Here is a 26,121-nt window from a genome sequence, read left to right on the forward strand (position 1 = left end):
TCCTTCAAAACCTCGATGTATACCTTTTAAAAATGTTAATTTTGGCTATTTTAAGATGCGTTAACCTTGCCTATGCTTCCTACAGTGTGGTGTTTGTCAATGTATCTTAGAAAAATGATAGTTACTGGTAATAATTGTTCTCTAAAGATGCCCACCCATCATTCCATAGAGTTGAGTCAGTCCTTTCTATACCTATGTGAGTGATTTGACCTGTTATTTTTTAGTATTTGCATTGCGATGGCACTCAAATCAGACCCCAAACCGGGATGAGTGGGGGTCCTCCCATTGCACTGGGTCTTGAACAAAGTGAGAGACAATCCCTGCCTCAGTGTTACAATTGAAAAAGGAGTCGTCCTCGGAGAACAGCAATTACAAATACGTCATTTTCTCATTCCATCCTGTATCAAGGCAGGAAAACAAAACAGGCTATTTATTGTAGTCACTTAATGAGAAAGCTTTACTACCTTTTAAAGCCAGAACCTATTGCCTTTGCTAACAAAGTCTCCTCGCTTTTAATCAATTACATTCAAGTACAGTAGATGGACAGGTTATTCTTATAACTGCAATAGATGTTTGCTGAAGTGTACTAGTTGGTTACCCACCCAAGTGGAGTTAAAGGTTTATCGCTGTTCCCATATTCTCTGCGTAAGCAATTGGATAGCCCGTAACATTGGTGCAGAAACCAATTTCTGCACCAAGATTGAGTCGTGCCGAGAGAGCTGTAAATATGCTATATGCTGTATCTCAGACTATCTGCAGTTTCAGCAGTGTTTCTCTCCCTCTTGCAGGTGAAGAGTTTTATTGAAACACAGAAAGCTCTTTTAGCTGAAATCCAAAATGGTTGCAAGCGCAACTTTATTCTGGCCAAAGAGAAAGAGGAGAAAGAACAGAAACTTCAGCAATCTGCCTCTATGCCAGAGATCACCATCACCGAGCCGATTGAGGAGGGACCTGTGGAAAACAGCCAAGGCGATGGCACAGGAGCAACACCTGAAGGAGATGAAGTGGGGGAGATGTTGGTGTCCAAAGAGAACAGGCATACAGACAAGGCAATAAACAGTGACAAAGATGGGGTGACATATTCAGACTCTGACACAGATGATGAGGTAGACACTGGGTTAGAGATTAAAGATCTCAGTAAATCACAGAAACAAAATGATTCTGTTCATGTAGATAATGTGCCCCAGACATTTCTTTCTCCTGAAAAGACAAGGGATGCACTTAGCTCAGAGGACAGAACTGCCCCTTCAAACATGGCTGAAGAAACAAAGTGTGAGCCCAAAGGAGGGGGAAGCATAGGGACTATACCAGGGGCTCAGGCACATGCTAACTCTCAAGGAAATGAGAGGAGAATTTCTGTTACCAGTCCTGGGCGAGGCCATAAAATCTTTGTAGTGACACGAGTGGAAAATCTACCAGAGAAAACAGCAGAAAACTCTACCCGGCTGAAGGAGAATATCAGTGACCTGCAAGGCAATGCAGTGAAACAGTCTAAACTGATAGCTCAAACCCTACCTACGAAGACTGACTTTTTGGACTTGCAGGCAAATGGGACTGTTTCCACATTGGCAGCCAACTTGGAAAATGCACCATCGGCAGGAACCCCTGGATCAGTTTCAGAAAAGATTAACTCTGGGCCGTGCGAGAATACAGTCCATGAAACTCCACTTCCTAATGGGCTAAAGACAGAATTTGTTCATGCGCTACCAGATACGTCCTCAGGTTGTGATGGGAAAATGGGGAGCTGTGCTGTCGAGCATGGTAAGACTGCTTTACGTTATTCTCGAATTTATTCTCTGTTGTGCTGAACTTGGATCTTCAAAACAAAGTGATTTCTGATCCCTGTTTCCTCAGCTCATATTCTTGATAGCCGATAAAAAACATTCCAAAAGTCTGTCTCTTGGAACTAGTGCAGGATTGTTCCCTATTCTATTTTCTGCCCTGTTTTAGCGAGTCTAATTCTGAATATTCCAAGCTTCTTCCACCACTATTCTGTGAACTTATTCCAGTCGGATAGGTCTCATGGTCAAAAGGTTTTTCCCAATTCAGCCTGAATTGACTCCTGTTACTCCTAGCTATACTTGCTTAATTTATTTTTAAGGCAACTATGATCATCTAGTCTGACCTCCTGCATAACACAGATCAGAGATTCCCGCAGGAAATTATTTTTCCCTTCTATATGAGTGAATGCTATCAGTCCTAATAACTTGAGGCTCTAGTTCTAGAGCATTTCTTTTACATGGACGTTGTATTTTGTGAACTAGGTCAGTGGCTTTCAACCATTAACACAGCATGATTCCATGTCTACAAGAAAAAAAGTGTTGGGATCCCCTCACATCTACCCCAAAGAGAAAAGTGAGTGTTCTCATCCCCCCTTGACTGGTTCACAATCACCCCGAGAGTTGAGACCTCATTTATTTTTAGGAAGATATTCAGTTTTAATTGAATTTAAAGACTCCAAATGACCACTTGCCTCAGTAAGCTCTTCCAATGGTTACTGATTGTGTCCTCTTAAACAGTTTTCATTTTGTTTTGGTTTTATGCCGTTCAAATAAAGGTACTGTAGATTTACTGATCTAGACATGAAGATACGGTTTGTTACATTGACCTATTAAGGGCTCCCTAGATCAAGGTTTGCAACACGTAGTAGAAAAGCCTGTGTGGACCTTATGGTTTGGGGAGACCACAGAGGAGAACAGTTCTTCGGACTTCTCTGTCAGACAGGGGGAAGTTAGAAGTACTACTTCCTTTCTTCAAGCTCTCTAGAAGGGGATGCTAAGTAGTTTGGGTCCTTTCACCTTCCTCCAGACAGGGCCAGTTATCCTAACAGAAAGTCCCCTAATGATTGTCTAGCTACCCTGCAGGATCACAGAATAGCAAGGGCAGCTTCAGTATTTCCATGAGGGGATGACCCAACTGCTATGATTAGTGACTCTTAGTCGTTTGGTGGTGCAATAGTTTCTCTTCCTTCTGTGTCCCAGATACTACTGTCACATTGGGCTGGTCTACACTGGGGGGGAGGGGAGGATCGATCTAAGATACGCAACTTCAGCTATGTGAATAGCGTAGCTGAAGTCGAAGTATCTTAGATCGATTTACCTGGGGTCCACACGGCGTGGGATCGACGGCCGCAGCTCCCCCGTCGACTCCGCTACCGCCGCTCGCTCCGGTGGAGTTCCAGAGTCGACGGGGAGCGCGTTCGGGGATCGATATATTGCGTCTTAACGAGACGCGATATATCGATCCCTGATAAATCGATCACTATCGGTGGGTAGTTTGGACGTACCCATTGTCCAGAAACACACTAGCAGGGAAAAAGTTTCAAACCACCACAGAAGACCTGCTATGTTTTGAGGCTGTCATTCCATTTTCCTCCCTGAGAAGTATGTCCTGGGATCAACCTGGCTATGTTCCCCACTAGCGTGCTGTCAAAGGCTCTAGTCTGCACGGAGATGATAATGCTAATTCTTCGCTGACTGTTGCAGGTGACTATGGCAGGAAAATGGCAGGGATTAGTTAGAATACCATAGATAGCTGTGACCAGCATTGTGCTTTCCTCAAGCTTCCTTGCAGAATGTTTAACAAGGGGCTGTGCAATTCCTTCTTCTCTGACCATATGTCAAAGCCTATGACCCACTTCTTGACCCAATCTGCCCTGGGATCAGAAGTCAGGCTCTTTTTCTTTCTAAGGGTTGGATGATGCTTGCACAATATTAAAATAAATATAAATACACTGGTTAATACAGTTATCCACATGCTTTGGAGCACATGCCATCACCCCTTGTGCATGACTTTTTAGTATTTTTATATATTATTTGTATTATGTTAACACCTAGAAGCCTTAGCCAAGGACTAGGACTCCCCATTGTGCTAGGCATGATTCAAATACAGACCAGAAGGATGCAGCAAGAGCTTACGTTCTGATAGGGGAGAAGGAGGAGGTGCTTGTGGGATGGGAAGGTGAGCTGTGGGGTGAGGGAAGGTGCAGGGAGATTACTGATGAAGCTGGGAAGCCAAGTAACCCATACTGCCTCCTCAGCCACCCTGGAACCTACATGACACATGTCAAAAGCTCAGGTTTTTCTTCCAGAAGAGAAGAGACAAGAGCTTTTCCTGTGGGGTGACTTAGGGTCTGGGGAGGTGCAGCATTGCTGGGGGGTGGGGTGTTCTGGTTGGCCCAGTGCTCCTCTGACTGCAGTGGTAGGGGGTGGCTCAGGGCTCCAGCTGGCCTGGGGCTTCTCCAGCTGCAGAGTGGGGGGTGGGGGGGAGGCTCCGGGGCTGCAGAGTAGCAGGGGGTCTCGGGGCTCTGGCCGTGGGGGGGGTGTAGGCAGAAGGGATGGAGCCGGGGGCTAGCCTCCACAAATGGGGGGCTCCACCCACCACCTATGCCAACTCCCATTGACTCCAGCGAGAGCTAGATTGAGGATTCCAGAGGATGCACAAGTCATCATAAAGAATGTAGTTCACTTGTTTCATGGGTGTGTTGGCTTTGTAGGGCTGGCACTAGAAGCCCTTAGTTTTATTCTTATTATTGTAACATTTAGAGGCCCAGTCAGGATGAGGGCCTCTTTGTGCTTCTTTTGTCACTACAGTCAGCATATCGAAGGCTTATGGAGATAGGGAGTAGATGAAACGGGTAAGAGGTTGCCTTCTGGACATTTAAAGCTGTCATCCCTAACTAAAGCTAACCTTGAGAGCTCACATCCTTTCTGCGCTCTGCTTTCATTGTTCCTGCTTCATGGAAATGGAAAATGACTTGCCCAGACCTTCTCACAACCCAAACACTTCCCCAAGGAGGCCACCTGGCCATACAAGAAACCTGGCTTTGATTTCCAATCCTAACTTCTCATTTCTTGGGCCAGCCATCAGGCCGGCTCTGGCTTTTTTGCCTCCCTAGGGAGGACGTGTCCAGTGTCACTCCGTAGTGACCTTTCGGACCCGTTTAAGGGACATTCAGCTTTGTAAACTAATTTCTAAAATTACCATTTCGGATAGCTCACTCTTTAAACCGTTCATAGCATTTTTTAAAAAAAGATTGTTTTAGAACTAGTTTTTATGATGGCTTTTTTCCGTCTCGATGATGATTTTCTAAAAGAGATGCTCTAATTCAGACAGGAATTATTTGGGGAATTCCATAGCCCGTGTTATGCAGGAGGTCAGACTAGGGGATAGTGGGGTTTTCTGCCCTTGGAGTCTGACTCTATAAGGGTTGCTCAGCAAGGGAGAAGCTGCCCACAGGAGGGAAATAGTAACCACTCCTCTCTGCATGGTGCTGTCAAATGCCCAAAGTAAACAAATGAAAAACTTTCCCCCAATACCTGGATTTTAGGCATCATAGGCCCCGGTCCTGAAAACATACACAATCAACTCTTAGCATGTGAGCAGGCACATTAAACTCAAGGGATTGCTCACTTGCTTGAAGCTGAGCATGTATACGAGTGTTTGCAGGCGATGTGCTTGAGTGTGCAGTTTGCTGTAATCTGCAAAATGGCATGCTGTTGGGGGGGGGGGGGGGCAAGCTCTATTTTTTCTTTTCTAGAGCTGCTCAGACTAGTCAGAAATAGTGTTTATTCAGCTAATGAAGCCTGCTTTTCTACGTGCAAATTATCTCTGAACTGACTGATTTTTAGGAGTACATTTATTTCTGATGGCTTGACCTTTCTTCATTCTTCTTCTGCATGAAACTATGCCCACAGCAGGGCCGGCTCTAGGCACCAGCAAAACAAGCTGGTGCTTGGGGCGGCACATTTTTAGGGGCGGCATGGCCGGCGCCAGAATGCCGCTCCTGCCGCCCCTAAAAATGTGCCCCGGCCGCCCTAGCTCACCTCTGCTGCTGCCGCTGCTCGCTCGCCCTCCCTCCCAGGCTCTCAAACCTGGGAGGGAGGGGGAGATCCTGAGCGGCCGTGGCATGCGAAACAGCTGATTCGCGCGCCGCTTCTCCCCCTCCCTCCTAGCCTTGAGAGCCTTGGGGGAGGAGGCAGGGCTGGGGATTTCGGGAAGGAGCGGAGTTGAGGCGGGGCCGGGGGGTAGGGTAAGAAAAAAACAGGGGGGGTCAGGGGGGCGGCCAAAATTGATTTTGCTTGGGGCGGCAAAAATCCTAGAGCCGGCCCTGGCCCACAGGTGGTGGTTGGTCAGAAATGTAGGTTCAAATGCTTGTCATCTGTACTGGGGCTTGAAGGCAAGTGTGTGTAATTGTTCATTATGTAACCCAGGTGTGACCAGGTGCCTGGGATGGGACCACATTAAGAATGCCACACTCAGGGCAGACTGCAAGAAATAGGGCAAACAATCCCCAAAACTGGTGGTTTATTTATACTTCGAGTCACCAAGCCAGTAACAAGAGCTTCTGCAGTACCATGCTGGTTAACCAGAAGCCAAATACTGTCCCCCTTTAGGCATTCCAGCCCTTGGCTCCCATCCAGATGAACAAATCTAATATAGTGAGAGGTTACTGAAAACCTAATTCACCATATGTGAGGTTCTTACTAATCCCAAAGGATCAGACACTTATCTCCAGGTCAATATATAGCTCAGACCTTACCCAAATACCTTGCTGTCAGCCAATCCTTAATAAACTAAAGTAAAGATTTATTAAAAAAAGAGTTATAAATGGTTAATGGATCATATGCATACAAATGATTGCAAAGTCCTTATATCAGATTTGTAGCAGTGATGGAATAGACTGCTGGCTTGCAAAAGTCTCTCTGGTATCTGTCAAAAGATTGGAAGGTCTTTGGTCCATAGTTCAAGATGCTCCTTTTTGTTTTAAATCCACAGTCCAGAGAATTAAAGCAGGAAAGAGACAAAATGGAGCTGTCTTAGGTGCCTTTTATACCCTCTGCCATGTCCATGGAAATATACTGTCCCAAACAAAGCCAATAGCCTCTATGTATGGAAAGTTACTGGCCCAAGATGGAGTCAGCAGTCCTCCTTCTTGGGTAGGCAATGGAGGAGAGTCTAGATTAACCCCCTCCCCAGCCTTAAAAAGGATTTACCTAAGGCAGGAAATCTTTTTGATACCCATCCTCCTACCGAGGAAAAGTACCAGCAGTGTCCAAGGTGGTATTTTTTTGTATCAGGTAATATTATCACCTGACCTGGTAGTGTCACAGCTACTCCCAGGATGCCTCTCAGGAAGGAGAGAGATTAGTATCTTCACAGTCTTATTGTTTCTTTCGAATGGGCCATCAAGGCTGTGATGGTCAGTTGTCTGATGGGTGTCTCCCAAATACACACACAGTTGTAATTGTTTAGCTTTAGATACAGAAATGATACATGCATACAAAGTGAGTAATCACATTGAGTAAATCATAACCTTTCCAATGATATCTTACATGTGCCATCTTGCATAAAGTATATCTTAGTTATGCAATATTCATATCATAAACCTATTTCTATGAAGAATATGGTTTGTAACGTCAGTTTGTTTATGGTCTCTTACTTCTTTTGAGTGTGATGTTTCACTTCCTATTTGACAAAACCAACTGACCGCATCTAGTTTAAGATAGAAGAAACACTTAGACTCTGGATACTGTAGGTGCCAAAAAGATCTAATTCTCACCATCCATATGTCCCCTTAGATATGGTCCACCTTGGCACGCCAGCACACATTCCATCTCATCTCCTGTAGCAGGCCCAGTCTTGGATATTTCCATGCTAAAAATCGGGGAGGAAGACAATAATGTGGGAAACCTGAATGGAATACACCATGCCATATATATCCCAATTAATAACTGGGAACCAGATCACACTGTTTACTTCTCTCCAACTACAATAATGCTCACTTCAGAATTTGGCCTGGAAGCATTTGTGCTGCTGAAGCACCAGAAAGTCTCAAATTTTATAGAGAACTATCCTGACTGGAAGCTACACTGTACGAGACTCGCCAAAGCGTTAATACAGATGTTTATACAGAGGCAAAAATGTAGCTAAGAATTGACAATAAATATCTCTTCCTCCTCCACGCCATCACCAATGGAATAGAGCAACCCAAGAGGTTAAGGAAGCAACCGTGGACCTCTGATTCTGTCTCCACAAAAATCACCTTTAGCGTACATGGGTCTCTCCAAGGACTTGAGAAAATTAAAGCTGCCCCCAGTGATTTGACGTTGGAGGTGTGGAGGCAAAGGAGATGTATTGGTCATGCCCTATTGTTTTAACTTCTGGGGTGACATTAAAACCAGAATAAACCATGATTGTAGAGGCTTCACTTGACTTTAAAGTAGGTACCTGTGTCGTGGGTCATATACCTAGTAAATGGAGGCTATCAACATACCAAAGGGGATAACTACACAGAGCTTTACTGTCCAGGTTTGCTATCTTGGAAAAGTACACCCCCGTTCCCCCGCTAGGCACAAAGTCTGGTGTAATGGACTGGCAGAACTGGCTGCGAAGAAAGGGATCACATACAATAGATGGGAAAATGTGAGTCTATTTGGGTCAGTTTCCTAGAGCTGGTCAAGTAAAGATCCCTGCAGGAGGCCTGGATGAAAGCAGGTGTATAGATCCACACACTTCCTCTTGATTTCTTCTTTCCATTTCTCCCTTTTCCCCTCTTGATTTTGATTTATTCAATTTTTGTTTGGTCTTTTGTTCTTGATTTTTTTTTTTTATGTGTCATAAAAAAAAGTGCTTGGAGTACTGCAGTTAATATGTAGGAATCCAAGCACTGTGTAAATACCTTGGTGTTTTCTTTTTTCTGCTGCATAGTACTCTTTACTTGTGTAATAGGTTGGCATGTTGCCTAAAACTAGTTTGGTTTATTATGAGAAACAAGATTGAAAATGTTTAATAAATTTTAAAAAAGACAAGACCCTTCAGGTCAGCATTCCTAGTGGTTTTAAATGGGAGGGATCTGTATTTTTATTGAATGGAGTGAGAATGGCATTACTTTGCAGTAAGTGGGCTCCACATAGGGTATTTGGGTGAAGTTGTAGGGCTTGTGTTATATAGGAGGTCTGATGAGATGATGTAATGGTTGCTTCTGTCATTAAATGCTAGGCAACTCTTAACCTTTGATTGCTTTTGTCTCTTTGCACCAGTCTCTTTTTATAAATTAATACAACAGGAGGGAAACAGCATTATGTTTGAGCACTTACTCTAGTACACCCCAGGCTTCCTAATTTACATGCCCCACTGATCCCAAATTTGGAGAGGGACATGGTGCTTGTTTCTTAATGAAAATTAATTGGTGTTAAGGTTGCTGATTGAGGTTCATCCTTGTTTGATTTCAGAATTAAACTGTTCCAAGAATGAGAAGGAGCTGGAGGAATTGCTCCTAGAAGCAAGTCAAGAGACCGGGCAGGAGCCACTGTGACACTTTAGGTAAGGAAGCTTTGCTAGGTTTGAACGGTATTCTGGTAACAGAATCAAGACAGAAGGAGAGTAGAGTTTCTGAAAGCTGCTGCTGTTGCTGTGATGAAGAGAACAAAGATTTTTTTTTTTTCTCCACCATTTTGTCTACAACGTTCTAGTTGCCAGAATAGCTCTGGGTGTGAGACAGGCTGGTGAATCTCAGACACAGTCAAGCACGTCTGTAATAAAAACAAATTCTAGACCTAGGTCAACCTGACTTCGCACACCCAAAATATTTTCCCTGTGCAAAAAATAGTATGTGATCATGTAACTGTATCAGAATGCATACGCATAAGGAGGTGGCAGTGTTCGTGTTGCACAGGCGTTCCTTGTGGTATTTCCTAACTTCTGAGGACCTGACTTTACAACCTGCATATCATCGTTTCAGTGCAGTTTTTTGTATATAATTTATTTATATCAGTGATTTTCAACCTTCTTTCATTTGTGAACCCCTGAAAAAATTTCAAATGGAGGTGTGGACCCCTTTGGACATCTTAGATGTAGTCTGCAGACCCCAGGTTGAAAACCACTGTCCTATGGCATTGACAACCTTTTGCGGACCCCTTAGACATAGTCTGAGGACCCCCAGGGGTCCATGGACCACAGGTTGAAAACCACTGATTTATATATATTATACATAGGTTTCAAAAAGTGTCACCATTGTCATCCACTCATAACACTTTTGTAGGCGGAGAAGCTATACAGGTCTGTGTGATGGAGAGAGGATACGTTACCGGATAGGTGCAGGCCCAAAGAGCTCTCCAATCTGAGTCAACAGTGGTACAGCCTGAGTGGAACATCTGTTCCATCTTCACGAGGCTGTGGCCTATCCTGGTCTCGTTCACTGGCATTGTCCAGATGATACGATTTACCCTGGCTGAGCATTAGATCATCTAATCTGACCCCTGTATAATCACAGCCTCAGGAGACTAAACTGACGTGTGCCACAGGAAGAGAGCAGAAAAGATCAAGGTGCCACTGTGACGAACTGGAACTGTTCTTGCTGGGGTGTGGGAATGCTGACAGGGGAGTGTGACTAGGATGGTCTGCATCGGAGGATGGGAGTCGGCCCGAGGGAACATACCTGAGCTTGTAACATGAGAACCCAGGAGGGGGTTGGAGGTCAGGTGACTCCGGGGCCCGGGAAACTGAACAAAGGCTGTGGGAGGGGTCGCTGAAGGCAGAGTCTTGGAAGCTGGGTGGTGAGATGGTGGGGAGGCAGAGATTGCTCTGACCTCCCAAGGGGGCGGGGATGCCCTGGGACCCCAAGATGGACCTAACTGAGGGGGTCCCTGTTGTCTGTGCCTGCAAAACCTGTCTTGAACTGTATTCCTGTCATCCAAATAAACCTTCTGCTTTACTGGCTGGCTGAGAGTCATGGTAAATCGCAGAAAACCGGGGGTGCAGGGCCCTGAGTTCCCCAATACTCCGTAACAGCCACCAATGCCCGAGGCCCCTGCAATTGCAGGGAATGGATTAGGTGAGATGTGGTCAGATGATCTCAGCAGGCAATCCACTGCAAAAAGAGTTGAAAAAAACCCAAGATCCCTGCCAATCTGACCTGGGCCACAGTCTGTTGATCAGTATGACCCTGAGCGTGTGAGTAAGGGATCCTGACCAGGAATCTAAAAGAGAATTCTCTGCACTGCCTCAGAGCACTGGTTCACCCCAGCTGTTGTCCCATCTCCAGCCATGGCCAATCTCTGATGTTTCAGAGGAAGGTGGGGAAAAACCCAGCAACCCCCACTGAGAATACATCTAGCCAATTGTGCATTAGGAGAAAAAAATGGTGGAGGAATCATAGAAGTGTAGGCCTGGAAGGAACTTCCAGATGTCATCTAGTCCACCCACCTGTGCTGAGGCAAGACCAAGTAAACCTAAGCCATCCCTGAAAGATGTTTTGTCTAACCTGTTAAAAGCCTTCAATAACAAGGATTCCACAACCTCCCTTGGTAACCTATTCCAGAACTTAACTATTGTAACATATCTTAACGTATATGAAGACATAATATATATGAAGAAGTGGGTATTCACCCACGAAAGCTTATGCTCCAACATATCTGTTAGTCTATAAGGTGCCACAGGATTCTTTGTTGCTTTTTATATATGAAGACTGTTATCAGGTCTTACCTCAGCCTTCTTTTCTCTCAACTAAGCATGCCCAGTTCTTCTTGGAGTGATGGTTCATGTCCATTCAACTTAGGTGTGTGCGTTCACCACATGCATCAGTGCCGGAAGTTTTTCCCTCAGCAGTATCCGTAGGGGACCGGCTCCGGCGCCCCCTGGAGTGGCACACGCATGCCGCGGTATATAGGGCGCCGCCGGTTCCCCCCACCCTCAGTTCCTTCTTGCCGCCAGTGACAGTGCTGGAACTGTTGCTGCTTCAGTTAGTGCTCTAGCTGCTCGTTCATACGAACTAGTTATCTTCTGTTTTATACAGTATATAGTTTTATATTGGTGTTGATAAATCCCTTCGCTATAGTTAGAGACTTTGTAGGTCCTGAACGGGACTTTGTCTCGGGACGGGGCATGCCCCAATCCCCAGGCTTTAAGCCCTGTGATGGCTGCAAGAGGCCCATGCCCTTTAGTGATCCATACAGCAGTTGTCTGCGTTGCTTGGGCGAAGGACATATTAGTGAGAAGTCCAAAATTTGCAAGTCCTTCAAGCCAAGGACTAAGAAGGAGTGCAATATTCATTTAAGAGCGCTCCTTCTGGAGTCGGTCCTCACTCCGGCATCGGAGCAACACTCCAACTTGGCGCTGATTACCGTGACCTCGGTGCACAGCGCCCCCCTGGGACCGTCCACTAGCCAGCACCGATTCCCATCTGTGGCTCCAGCCAAGAAGCCCAAGCAGGCGGGACGAGGCTGGTCTCCAATCTCCCACAAGCGAAAGGATAAGACTGGGTGTGAGCAAGATCTCAGGCCAGGCAACTCTTCACACACGTCAGGATCCGGGCCCAAGCTCCGGGTGAGTGATGTAGCCCAACCCACTCCCTGTCGGCTACCCCCGATAGTGGAAGAGGCCTCTGTCAGCTTTGGGTGCCATCCATGCCGGAGGCCCTGCAGGTGGTGCAGGAGATCATGTCCCTCCTGGTGCCGCGCACACCAGCTCCTGCAGTTCCCTGGTCACGAGGTAAACCCGTGTTTGGACTCCTTCGGTCCCCACCTCAGCAGCACTGTTCCCCGTCACAGGGGATGTCCCGCCAGTGCTCGCCGTCCCCTAGCCACCGCACATCTGGCAGATGCAGCACAGCCCTATTCGGTCCCCAGACCTTGGGCACGGGCAGAGAGGCTCAAGGCGCAGCTCTCTGGCCACCAGGTGCAGACCTTTGGAGGCACATGGCCCCCCGGCAGGAGTACCGGTCCCGGCACCCAGTATTGCTGAGACTGCGGTACCACTCCAGGGATTCGTTGAGGGATCAACAGTACCATTCTTCAGACCGTCGCCGATCCCCTAGGATGGGATCACCACGTGCGGGTGTTTCCCGACACCGAGCCAGCTCCTCATCCCAGTCCCACTCGTCAAGCGTGAGACGTAGATCGCCGGCTCCAAGCCTGGTCACCTGGGAGCGACCACTCAGGATCCAACCCTGGTTTGGAGCGAGGTTCCCTGGGACAATCTCCGGTATCGGTGGGACCGGCTACATTGTCGGCACCGAATCCAGCCCCGTGGCCTCAGGCACAGTGGCCAATGCTGTGGTACCCATTGAACCCATGGGGGTTCACACAGCCCTCCCAAGCTGCCCACTCGGTGTCCAGAGCCTCGGAGAGACCAGCTGCCGCTCTCTCCCGCCCTCCTCCGGCGCACAAAGCCTCTGGCACGAGGATCCCGCAAGTCCAAGAGGGAGCAGGGGAACAAGCCACTGGGCCACCAATGGTTGGGGAGGACCCTACGGCACTTGTCGTCGCCAGACGAGGCTATAATGGGGCCTCCTCCTCCGGTTCCTCTGAATGACGCTAATGCGCACCAGGAACTACTGAAGAGGGTCACTGCCAACCTGGGTCTTCAGGTGGAAGAGCTAGAGGAGCCCTTGGACTCTCTTTTCGATGCTCTCTGCTCCACGGCACCGGCCAGAGTGGCTCTGCCCCTTCATGATGGAGTCTCTCAGATCACTAATGCCCTGTGGCAAACTCCCTCCTCCCTGCCACCCATCTCAAAGAGGGCTGTGTAAGTACTTTGTGCCATCCAAAGGCCACGAGTACCTGTACACCCATCCTGCTCCCAAATCCCTAGTGGTAGAAGCTGTTAACCACAGGGAGCGACAGGGTCAACCCACGGCTTACCCCTAAGAGCAAAGACTCCAAGAGGCTAAATTTGTTTGGGCATAAGGTTTATTCATCCTCTAGCCTCCAGTTGAGGGTGGCCAATCATCAGGCCCTCCTGGGATGCTATGATTTTAACAGGTGGCAAGCCATGGCCAAGTTCGCGGGCTCTCTTCCTGAGGCATCTAGGAAGGAGTTCCGGGCTACTATGGAGGAGGGCACGACGGCGGCCAGGGCGACGCTCCAGGTGGCATTGGATGCGGTGGACATCGCCGCCTGAACCATGGCCTCAGCCATCACCATGCACCGGGTATCCTGGCTGCTCTTCTCTGGCTTGTCCACGGAGCAGTCGACGCAAGACCTTCCCTTCGATGGGCAGGTTTGCGGAACAGATGGACAATCCGCTCCATGGCCTAAAGGACTCCCGCACGACCCTTAAAACGCTGGGCCCGTTTGTTCCCAGCCCTGCCCGCAAGCGGTTTAAGCTGCAGCAGCCTCAGAGCCAGGGGAACCACCCTCGCCAGGCGCCTCCCCATAAGAAATCCAGAGGCTACAAGCAGTGTCCTAGCCAAGCGCCTCCGCGGGCCTCTCAGGCAAGCTCGACCCGCAATAAGCAGGTGGGCAGGCCCTTGTTTTGAGGGTATGCCCGAGGGCAACGTACCGGACTGTTCCCAGGAGCCTCCCTCCCTTATTTTTGCCAGCCGCCTTTCTCCTTTCCTCCCTGTGTGGGCATCTATAACATCGGACCGATGGGTCCTGAGAACGGTGGCTCGGGGTTACACCCTTCAGTTGTTTTCTACCCCTTCTTCCCACCCCCCACCCCCCGTCCCTCTTCAGTGACCCATCTCACGAGAATCTCCTCAAGCAGGAGGTATAGGGGTTACCTCAGCTAGGTACGGTGGAGATCGTTCCTCCAGAGTTCAGGAACAAAGGGTTCTATTCCTGCTACTTTTTAATCCCAAAGGCCAAGGGTGGTCTATCACCTTCCTATACCTGCAAGACCTGAACCACTTCCTAGCAAAGCTAAAGTTCTGCATGGTCTCTCTGGCCTCCATCATCCCCTCCCTGGATCCAGGAGACTGGTATGCTGCCCTCGATCTGAAAGATGCATACTTTCACATTGCCATCTTTGAGGGACACAGACACTGCCTACAGTTTATGGTAGGTTCCAACCACTATCAATTTGCAGTCCTCCCGTTTGGCCAAGCAACAGCACCATGGGTATTTACCAAGTGCATGTGGGTGGTGGCTGCCTACCTCAGACGTCGGGGTGTTCAGATCTACCCATACCTCAACGACTGGCTAGTCAATGGCAGAGCCAGGTCCAAAGGGATGTTGCGATGCTGCTAGTCACCTGCCGTCACCTCGGTCTGTTGGTGAACGACAAAAAATCCACGTTAGTTTCGATACAGAGGATAGAGTTCATTGGAGTAGTGCTCAACTTGACCTGCGCCAGAGTGTTCCTGCCACTGGAGAGATTCAGGGCATTGACAGACCTCATCGCAGAATTGACCGTGTTTCCCCTGACCACGGTCAGGGTTTGCCTGTGCCTACTAGGTCGCATGGCAGCATATGCATATGTGGTGCGCCATGCCAGGCTCCGGTTGTGACCCCTGCAGCAATGGTTGGTGAGGGTCTACTCCCAGTCCAGGGACCACCTGGAGAAGGTCGTCACCATCCCCATGATGGTACTTACCTCACTGCGATGGTGGACCGACCCCTGGAAAATCCTGGAAGGAGTTCCCTTCGTCACACTCCTCACTTAGACGAGTTGGTTTGGACGCCTCGGACCTTGGCTGGAGGTGACACCTCAGCACCCTCCAGACCCAAGGTATGTGGTTCCCCTAGGAATTGACGCCACACACAAACATCAAAGAGCTTAGGGTGGTGCACAGAGCATGCACAGTCTTCCTACCTCACTTGTCAGGCAGAGTGGTCAGAGTCCTCACGGACAACACAGCCTTGATGTTCTACATCAACAGGCAAGGTGGAGCACAATCCTCTGCCATCTAAAGTGTGTTACCTTCCGAGTGCCAGGAACATGCTAGCAGATGACCTAAGCAGGGACTTTTCTCTCACCGCGAGTGGGTGCTCCACCCGGATGTAGGTGGCATGATCTTCCAGAGGTGGGGAACTCCACAAGTGGATTTGTTTGCCACCAGGCAGAACAGGAAGTGCCACAGGTTTTGCTCCGGACGGGGTCTGGGCAAGGGCTCCCTCTCTGACGCCTTCTTCCTGCCATGGGCAGGAAGCCTGATGTATGCGTTCCCTTCGATTCTGCTCATCAGCACGGTCCTAGCGAAAATCAAGAGGGACAAGGCACAGGTTATCATGATCGCCCCGGCGTGGCCTCGCCAGCACTGGTTCGGGACGCTATCAAGCTTGTCAGCAGTCCTTCTCTGGCCCCTGCCGAACTGACGGGACCTGCTGTCACAGATCACGGCTGACTCTTGTACCCCAACCTGGCGTCCATCCACCTCACGGTGTGGCTGCTGTGTGGCTGAACCCAGATGAAGGGATTCAGCAGCCGAACGGGGCATCTCCCCTTCACATTCTTCGGTGCAGTTGATCTTGGACCACCTGTTTCATTTAAGGAACCAGGGCCTGGTGCACTCCTCTATCTTGATGCAGCTGGCAGCCCTTTCGGCCTTCAGGTTCCTTAGAGACCTCGAGAGACTCTTTCCTAAAGTCTGGTCCCCAGCCCCTCAGAGGGATCTCAACTTGGTTCTCTCCAGGCTCACAGGCCCACCCTTTGAGCCTTTGGCCTCGTGCTCCCTGTCCCACCTATCATGGAAGGTAGCTTTCCTGTTGGCGGTGACCTCAGAACTGCCATACGTGATCTTCTATAAGGACAAGGTCCAGCTCCAGCCCCACCTGGCCTTCCTTCCCAAGGTGGTGTCCACTTTCCACATGAGCCAGGACATCTTCCTTCTGGTCTTCTGCCCCAAGCCCCATGAGACTAGTGAAGAGAGGCACCTTCATGCTTTGGACGTAAGAAGGGCTCTGGCTTTCTACCTAGATCAAAGCCTTTCCGTAAGTCAACTCAGCTTTTCATCTCTACAGCTGATAGGATGAAGGGCCTACTAGTGTCCATGCAGAGGATTTCCAACTGGATCACTTCTTGCATTCGGATCTGCTTCAAGTTGGCAGGAGTCCCTCCGCCCCCAATCATCAGACTCGACCAGAGCACAGACATCTTCAGCGGCCTTCCTGGCACACATCCCGATCCAGGACAACTGTCGAGCCACGACGTGGTCCTCAGTGCACACGTTCACGGCCCATTACGCCATCACTGAGCCGGCCAGGGACGACGCTGGGTTCAGCAGAGCTGTGTTGCAATCTACACATCCATGAACTCCTACCCATCTCCGAGGGGTACTGGTTGGGAGTCCCCTAAGTTAAATGGACATGAGCAATCACTCGAAGAAAAGACAGTTACCTTTTCCGTAACTGGTGTTCTTCGAGATGTGTTGCTCATTTCCATGCCACAACCCGTCGTCCTTCCCCACTGTCGGAGTTTCCGGCAAGAAGGAACTGAGGGTGGGGGGAACTGGTGGCACCCTATTTACCGTGGCATGTGCGCACCAGTCCAGGGGCCGCAGGAGCCAGTCCCCTATGGATACTGCTCAGGGAAAAACTTCCAGCACCAGTGCATGTGGCGAGCACACACACCAAAGTTGAATGGACATGAGCAACACATCTCGAAGAACACCAATTATAGAAAAGGTAACTGTCTTTTTAAAAAAAAAAAAAAAAAAAAAACTTTCCTCAATAGTCAGAGTTTCTAAACCTTTTATCATTTTTGTTGCTCTCTTCTGGACTTTCTCCAATTTGTCCACATCTTTCTTAAAGTGTGTTGCCCAAAGAGGTTGTTACTAAATAACATTACTAGGGTAACTGCCATACTCTGTAGGTATTTCATGTATTAAGTGGAAGAAATACTGCAAATGCTGAGATTTGGTTTATCTAGGTAACTAATGATGATTACTACAGTAGCTCTTCTCTTAACGTTGTAGTTATGTTCCTGAAAAATGCTACTTTAGGCGAAACAATGTTAAGCGAATCCAATTTCCCCATAAGAATGATGTAAATAGGGGGGCTTAGGTTCCAGGGACATTTTTTTCGCGAGACAAAAACGAATATTCATAGATTCATAGATTATAGGACTGGAAGGGACCTCGAGAGGTCATTGAGTCCAGTCCCCTGCCCGCATGGCAGGACCAAATACTGCCTAGACCATCCCTAATAGACATTTATCTAACCTACTCTTAAATATCTCCAGAGACGGAGATTCCACAACCTCCCTAGGCAATTTGTTCCAGTGTTTAACCACCCTGACAGTTAGGAACTTTTTCCTAATGTCCAACCTAGACCTCCCTTGCTGCAGTTTAAACCCATTGTTTCTGGTTCTATCCTTAGAGGCTAAGGTGAACAAGTTCTCTCCCTCCTCCTTATGACACCCTTTTAGATACCTGAAAACTGCTATCATGTCCCCTCTCAGTCTTCTCTTTTCCAAACTAAACAAACCCAGTTCTTTCAGCCTTCCTTCATAGGTCATGTTCTCAAGACCTTTAATCATTCTTGTCGCTCTTCTTTGGACCCTTTCCAATTTCTCAACATCTTTTTTAAAATGCGGCGCCCAGAACTGGACACAATACTCCAGCTGAGGCCTAACCAGAGCAGAGTAGAGCGGAAGAATGACTTCTCGTGTCTTGCTCACAACACACCTGTTAATGCATCCCAGAATCATGTTTGCTTTTTTTGCAACAGCATCACAGTGTTGACTCATATTTAGCTTGTGGTCCACTATAACCCCTAGATCCCTTTCTGCCGTACATAATATATATGCGCACACACACATATACACAGTATAAGTTTTAAACAGTTTAATACTGTACACAGCAATGATGATTGTGAAGCTTTGGTTGAGGTGGTGAAGTCAGAGGGTGGGATATTTCCCAGGGAATGCCTTACTGCTAAATGATGAACTAGCACTCGGCTGAGCCCTCAAGGGATAACACATTGTTGTTAATGTAGCCTCACACGCTACAAGGCAGCAGGAATGGAGGGAAGGGAGACAGCATGGCCGAGAGAGACCGAGTCATACACCCTGTGTGGGAGAGAGATGCTCATTGCCCCGTTAAGTACGCTGACCCCACTTTAAGTACGCTGCCCTTTTAAGTAGATCAGCAAGTTGAGACAGCAGCTGCTGCCAGCATGCTCCCTCTGTCCTGAGCCGCCGTGTGTCTCCCCCCCACCCCCACTCTATAGAGATGGTGTAAAGAAGCAGGGGGCAGGAGCAGAGGGGAGGGGGACACCCTGACATTAGCACCCTTCCCCGCCCCGCCCGCCCCCGCACTGCAAGCAGGAGGCTCCCAGGAGCAGCTCCAAGGCAGAGGGCAGGAGCAACACAGGGCAGTGGGGGGAGGGACAGCTGAACTGCCCGGCAATTGCACACCGGGTATTTAGGGGAGCGGGGAGCTGATGGGGGGGCTGCCGGTCCACTCTGATTCCACGTCCCCACCAGCTAGCTGCAACGGGCTGCTCTTTCTGCAAGCAGTGGACAAAGCAGGCGGCTGCCAAACAACGTTATAAGGGAGCATTGCACAACTTTAAACGGAGCATGTTATCTAATTGATCAGCAATGAAACGACGTTAACCAGGACGACGTTAAGTGAGGAGTTACTGTATTGTATTTTTAAGTCTGTGTTTTATGACGTTTTCTTAAGAGGAGCTGAGCTCCAAGTTAGTGTGTGTATTTGATTTTAAATACAATTGTAAAGGGAAATGTAGGGTACCGAGTTGGATGTCAGTTATTATTGAAATAGATCTTGAGAGCAGGTATTATTAAACTCCTGCGGTAGATGTAGTAGCCTTAGGCAAAGAGGTTGGGAACTGTTCCAACTCCATTCGGTGGTTTGATATAAGTTAGGATAAAATAACATTAGGAATATATGTATAAGGAAAATAGATCCTCCTGTCTCAGCCACTGACTTCTGGGGTTAGCAGCACGCTGCCTCTATAGGGCTGGCTAGTCTATAGCTGTGGGTGATGGAGATTTTTGCAGCTTCCTCGGGAGCATCTAGTGCTGAGGCCACCAGCCTGCTGACTCTGCCTGGCAATTCCTGTGATGTCTGACTTGGTGTTTGTTCTCTCTCACAGCTCCTCTGGGTGGATCTACGTTGAGCTGAGACTGTCTTGGGACATGCCTGTGTAGCTTTATTCCCTTCCCACTCCACATGATTCAGAAGAACCTTGGTCTGCAGTACAGAGGTTATTTTTTTTTTCAAAACAATGTGATATTTCCTGCCCTAGACACTTTTCCCCACATTCTTGACTCTGCCCTATAAGGACGGACTCGGATATTTTCAAGATGATTCAGGAAGGGAAGGAGAACAGAGAAAATCTTACCAAAAGAGTGATTTCCCTACCTGGCACCTGATGGAAACGGCACTACTTTCTGACCTTCTCTAGACACTAGCTGATGCATTTGCATTTTTCTTTCTATATTTCTCTGGAATTACCACTGTTACTGAGTAATTTGTAAGGAGAAGATATCCTCAATCCTGGAGAACGGGCATTGGACAGGAATTTTCTCCAATTCAAATGGGAGATTTAAAAACCCAGAGTCTCATGGTTCAGGCCTGGGTTTGCTTTCCACACACTACAAGTGTCCCAGGTCTCTGAAGGCTAGTTTAAGAAAACTGTTTTCTAACATGGAAACCTGCTAGCAGCATGGTTGCACATGATTGTGTCCCTGGGAAGCGTGGCACTGACAAGCTGTAGTCACCTGTTGAGAAACTTGTATCGCCAGACAAGCTGTCCAGGACAGGCTGCACCCACAGCCACAATGGTTATTTATTTTAAATTCCTTTTTTAGGTATATATTTATCATGAGCTTCAAAGTACTGAACAGGATTTAACTTAGAAAACAATGTAGAATTACTTTTAGTCTAACCTGCAACCTTTTTGGAACTTTACTCCTGGTTTGCAGAACTCTGCCAAAAAGCACCATAAGAAATACCTTCCCGTGCAAACCCTTATACAGAACACCACACTGACATAACTAGCCGGCGTGCTTGTGTGCGCACACACACACACGTTTGTGAGATCCACATTTCAGGGGGCTCCCTGCCTGTGATGTGTTCAAGAGACGGAGCTAATACCCTTGAGGATCAGGTGAAATTCTATCGTTGAGTGTCTCTTGGGGGAGAAGGAATCATCATGGCTGAGTCTATTCTAGTTTCCTAACTTTATAAGCTTCAAAGAGAAGGACAAATTACCCCCTTTTGCAAGGTTTTCTCAAAGCCATATAGTACGGAACTGACAGTGTGAGAGAGAGAGAGAGAGAGAGGGAGGGTGGGATGGGGCTGACTCAGTCATCACCATTTGGGGACTCATCCAGCAATCTAATACTGAGCCAGAGGCAAATATGCAGTAGAAGTAGTTGGATCCTCTACATTTTATTACATTAAAGGAAGTCTAGGATCACCTTGTTTATTTAAGTTACTGCCCTCCTTCTGTTTTGGATTTTCCAACTCCTTTTGTATTTGGCTGAGGAAAGATTCAGGGGACATGTTACACCATTAAAAGATGAACAGGAATTTGATTTTTCATGATTGTGTAAGTAGCTTTCATTTAGCTGGTCAGTGGGCCTTTTGATTCAGTGTAAAATCTTGCTTTAGAGAATATTTGCCCCTTTTACCAAAGGCTTTTCGGGATGAATTTTCAATTCTGCATTGGAACATGCTCCATTCTATAAATTGTGCTTAATACAGAGAATCCCAGAGGCTGTCACACCTTTGATAGGACGAATATACCATTAGTGGTGCCTTTCCTTTACTCTTCTTGCCAAGGGAAGGAATCCAGTTGCTCTGGAAAAGGTGTTCAATTTTCTCAGGGAGGGTTCTCTCTCAGTGTCCCAGGGCTTGTGAGATTCTGCTGGCCGAGCACTCTGGTATCGAGAGTGTGTAATGGGTCATTGTTTTAGTCTGCAAAGTCCCACTGCAACATACCACACCCTGCACAAAGCATGACACCCAAAGAGGCCATTATTCCGAAGTCACTATTACAATGAAAGCCAGAATTGCCAGAGTGCAAATCGCCTCACTGGTAATCCAAATGAATGGAATGCCTGCCCCTGTACCCACAGCCAGAGAGAGGAGCAGGCCTGTTGGGGCAGAAGCAGCAGTTCGAGGGCAGCATTGAAGTGTTGGGCAGAAGGCTTCAATATAGCACATGCAAGAGGAACAATCAAGGAAGGGAAACAAAGTTATGCAGCAAACCTTTTTTATCGTGAAGCAAGGCCTGTTAGCGTAAAGTCTGAATGATGTGGGTCATAAGAGATTGAACCACCTTTATCCTTGAGTTGGAGAGGAAGGAAGACTCAGTAGGTTAAATTAGGTGTTGAACTACCATTTTGGTTCAAATCCACGAGGAATGGCAGACACACACCCCCTCCCACCCACCCCCCAAAATTGCTATCGGAAGAGAAATATTTCTGTATATGTGGATTACTGCTTTGCTATGAAGAGAAATCTCGGCAGGAAACTATGGTACTAATCTGTAATTTAACAAATTTATTGTATAAACTGACCAGAGAAACAGCCTAGAGAGGGGGCTGTTGGGTAGAACTTAAGCTTTTTTTATTTTTATTTTTTCTTAAGTGCAATAAATCTATCAGGGAGCTGTGAGGGCACTTCGCTGCATGGGAATCAAGGCTGGAGATGCAGAAATTTTAGCTCTTCATGCACTGAAACTGAATCACATTAGGAATTTGCTGCATTAACACTACATACAAAGGATGGTGATTTATTTGCTAATGTTTGTCATTTCTTTCTGTTGTGTATTTTTGTTAACACTGTTTTCTATTAAATGAAAACTGCATTTGTCACTGACTCCTCCTGTCTGTTTGGTACCTACAAATGACACTTGGTTTGTCCATGGCAAAGAAGAGAAGGTGAGATTTCAATAGAACTGAAGCAATACCCTTTCCAAAGGAACTCTGCAGAGCTAGCGCTACCATCCACTACCCTGGCGAAAAGAGCCGTGAGGAAAACCAGACAGTGGTTTGAAGTTCTGCATGGTACCTATGGGTGTGAGCTTGATATGACAATCTCAGTCCAGTGGTCCAGCCTCTAAAATGCTTTTCTCTCCCAGATATTCCTGTTCAGAATCTATTTGCCCTTTTGCTTTTCACTTCAATGGGTAAAATACCTGTAAAGCTACACAAGAATCATCAGTGGGGTTTTCAGAAGCACCGAAATGAGCTCAGAGCACAAGTCTCATTGGCTGTCACTGGGGTTGGTGCCCCTAAGGCCCTTAGATGCTTCCCACCCAGGGAGCTGGCTTCTTGGAAGACACTGTCTGTGGGCTCAGGGTGTTTGCCCATATTTGGGAGTCCCATTGCAGTCTGGGGGGAAGCTGGCAATGATCTTCTTCTTGAGATCTCTTGCTACTCCATGTTAATGAATTATTTGTGCAAGAGAAATGCTAAAATATTGCAGGTCACAAAAATGAGATTTTACTAAATATGAATGGCTTATGAGAAGAACCAGCTGTCAGTGGAGGTCTAGGCTCATGGTGATGGTGACTGTGCAATTCTAGGCAATTCCCTGCTGTACATGTGACAGGAAATTGAGCTCCATCTAAAACATTTTTTGTGGTGCCCATTTCTTCTCCTCTGTATGCTGCTCTGACATGGTTTTGTCCCTGTATCTAAGCTTAATGCTGACAGCAGCTACATACCCTCCAGTCTGCTTCGGAAAGATCTGCCTTACAAGCAATGACAGAAACAGGTTTATTGCATATTCTCTACATTCTGCTGTGAATGCAGAGCTGGACTTTCCCGCATCGGGTACTGATTTGAGGAGTTCGGTGTGAGGTACCCGGTATGCAGAAAGCCGAACCGGGCAGCCCCGTGGCTGTTTGTAGCAGTCACTTCTCCACAAGAAGCAGCAGACAAGTCAGTATGCAAACCAGGTGTGCTTAATTGGGAGAATCCTATGGCAAAGCTGCAGCCTTCATATCTCATTTGTAGTTTAGATTTAGTATCCACAGGAACATCTGAAGCCATTCCTGGGCTCATGGACCCAGCAGTTATGGTGCATCTTTCCCTGTGCCTGGAAAACCAACACGAATTAGGCTGTTTTGCCAAAGAAACTGTCCTCTGGCATTTGACCCAGTTAGGTATGCCCAGCAGTCTGCATACAGGGAAGACAGCCCATAAAAAATTCAGCACCAGTCAAGACAGAAGCATTTGCCCTAGTGCCTCTCAGTACTACCCCTGAATGAAGTTGTTTTCAGTCATTTCCTTTTGAAAGGAATAAAATCCATCATTCATGTTACATAAAACTAGGACCCCAAGATTCCCAGTAGACCTATCCTGAGACTTATTGTCATGTCTCTTTCCGCTTTCTCATTTATGCTCTTCTCCAAGAAACTTCTTAGAGAGATTCCTCTTTGCTTTCTGTCGTCTGTGAGCCTTGCCTATCTGGCCTACCCTCATTTGTAAATCTGTGGTGAATAAACAGGAATAACTGCTAAGAATATCAGCAGCACATATTACAGCACGGAAATCTAGATTCAGTAGTTAAGAATAAAGATCTGAGTTGAAACCTCTGCTCAGCCTTCTGGCAGGTGTTTTCACTGCCGTATTTCTTGAAGCAGAGCAGAACCCACTCTGGCACATCAGAAGGTCTAACTGCCCTTGGACGCAGCGTATGCATCTCCTGTTAATGTTACTTGATATGCACTGAAATGAGGCCATGACATGTCAGTCATACTGTAGACACCATATTAGAAACCTTTTGCAGGTGTCTTACAGGGCATGTGCAACAGCTGTTTTTCAAAACTTCAGTGTCCCTCTGGGACTCTTTAAAATGGCAAAAGCATCTTGTCTGGTGTCCTATTTCTGAAACGGCTACGATGCGTATTGCAAAGCAGTCTGTGGCAGTGGGAAAACTGCCTTATGTGTTCTTGAATCTTAGACGCGACCTCGTGTGACGTGATGTTTTAAACCCCCAGATGTGGGAACACTGACCAGATCGTCGATGCTGAAACGGTTGCACTCCCTCTTCTGAACATCCATGGAACTTTGGGTAGAACCGGGATCTCACTAGCTTAGCGATGCGTCCTTCAGAAGCTGAATTTTCAAATGTGGGGGCCTGAAGTTAAGCACCTGAATCCATGCTGGGAACCTAACGTAAACCTGGTCAGATTAGCTTCCATTGACTTGAGTGGAAGTTGAGGGTGCGTAGGCCCTCTGATAAGCAGGGCACTCTTACTTAACTGCTTCACTTCAGACACCTAGGTCTGAAAATACTGGACATTGAGCCCAGTCCTGAAAGGCACTGAATGCCTCCTGCAAGTTTCACAGAACCCCTGACCTCCTCTTGAAGTCTGGAGTTAAGCGGGCCCAGCACCATCCAGGGTCATTCCCTAACTAGATCCTTCCCCCGCCTCATCACACTCTTCTACTCATGCTGTTTGTCAGTGTGGAAAGTAGAGATCCTTCTGGAAGATGCCATGATTTTAAATGGAAAGCACTTTATCCAAAGAACAAATCCAACGGGGCACCAAGAGCTACCATGTTGGAACGGGGCCTGTGTCTCAGACTTCCATCAGATTGACACATTTCTGCCCTTTCGATCAGAGTCTGAAAATGAGAACAGGAAAATAAATGGACTTATCTGAGCCTGCCGGGATGCACTGTGCCATGGACAAATAGACTGTTACCTAGAACCTCTTCTCCAGGGTAAAATATAACTCTGCCCTAAAAGGGAAAGGGGCCACAGCTGTATCAGCAGCCCTGATAATGCAGCAGCTTGGGATTCAGCAAAGAAATCGCACCCGCTGAAGCCTTCCATCTTTTATAACAAGCAAATCGAGAGGATCCATGCCCCAGAACTTTCAGCTAACCCGCTACTCTTCTTCTGTGCTTAGAACTCCGACTGAATGGTAGTGTTACCTCTGCCCAAAGCCGGGTAGCAAAGAGATTTGTTCCTGATCACCTCCTTTCTCACTGACCAATTGCCTCACGTGGATGGTTTTTAGGTACCAAAAGACTTGGAAAAACCATGTAACCTGCCTTTAACTGAATGTTGACATCTCCTGTAAACCAGCACTTGGGTATTAAAGAGTTTAATATATTTCATTTCTGTTTTATTAGAAAGGCTGGTATCGGGCCAGTACTTGCTTTGTTATCAAACCCTAGAGAACTATGACGTGTGTTTTACCGCATTTATGGATTTCTTGTAATACTCTTGGTTGAAATAAAGGGTTTCCTAATTTAGTCTGGGATTGTCCATGGTAAATTCCCTTCTCACTTTCAGAAAGGACCACTTTGCAGGGTGACTGGCCCAGACTTCTAACGTCCTCTCTCTTTCCTTTCCTCTCTTCACACATCTCTGCATGAGAACAATGGTACCTGCAGCTGGGGAGCCCCACCGCCCATGGAAAGAAAGAAGATCAGGAAATGGATGAGAATCCCCCTGCCCACCGG

At 47.4% G+C, this 26,121-nt stretch overlaps 1 protein-coding gene across 1 annotated transcript in view; it reads left to right on the plus strand.

Moving 5' to 3' along the window:
* The window catches only part of PPP1R37 (protein phosphatase 1 regulatory subunit 37), a 146,854-nt gene extending 120,943 nt beyond the window's left edge, over positions 1-25,911 (plus strand). The window contains exons 11-13 of the mRNA XM_054010077.1: positions 789-1,761; positions 9,234-9,324; positions 19,782-25,911. Of these exons, the coding sequence (XP_053866052.1) occupies positions 789-1,761; positions 9,234-9,316 (1,056 nt within the window). The 3' untranslated portion in view covers positions 9,317-9,324; positions 19,782-25,911. The remainder of the gene's footprint in view (positions 1-788; positions 1,762-9,233; positions 9,325-19,781) is intronic.
* The last annotated feature ends 210 nt before the right edge of the window (positions 25,912-26,121 follow it).

The sequence above is a fragment of the Malaclemys terrapin genome, chromosome 20 (assembly GCF_027887155.1).
Source record: "Malaclemys terrapin pileata isolate rMalTer1 chromosome 20, rMalTer1.hap1, whole genome shotgun sequence".
NCBI lineage: Eukaryota > Metazoa > Chordata > Testudines > Emydidae > Malaclemys > Malaclemys terrapin.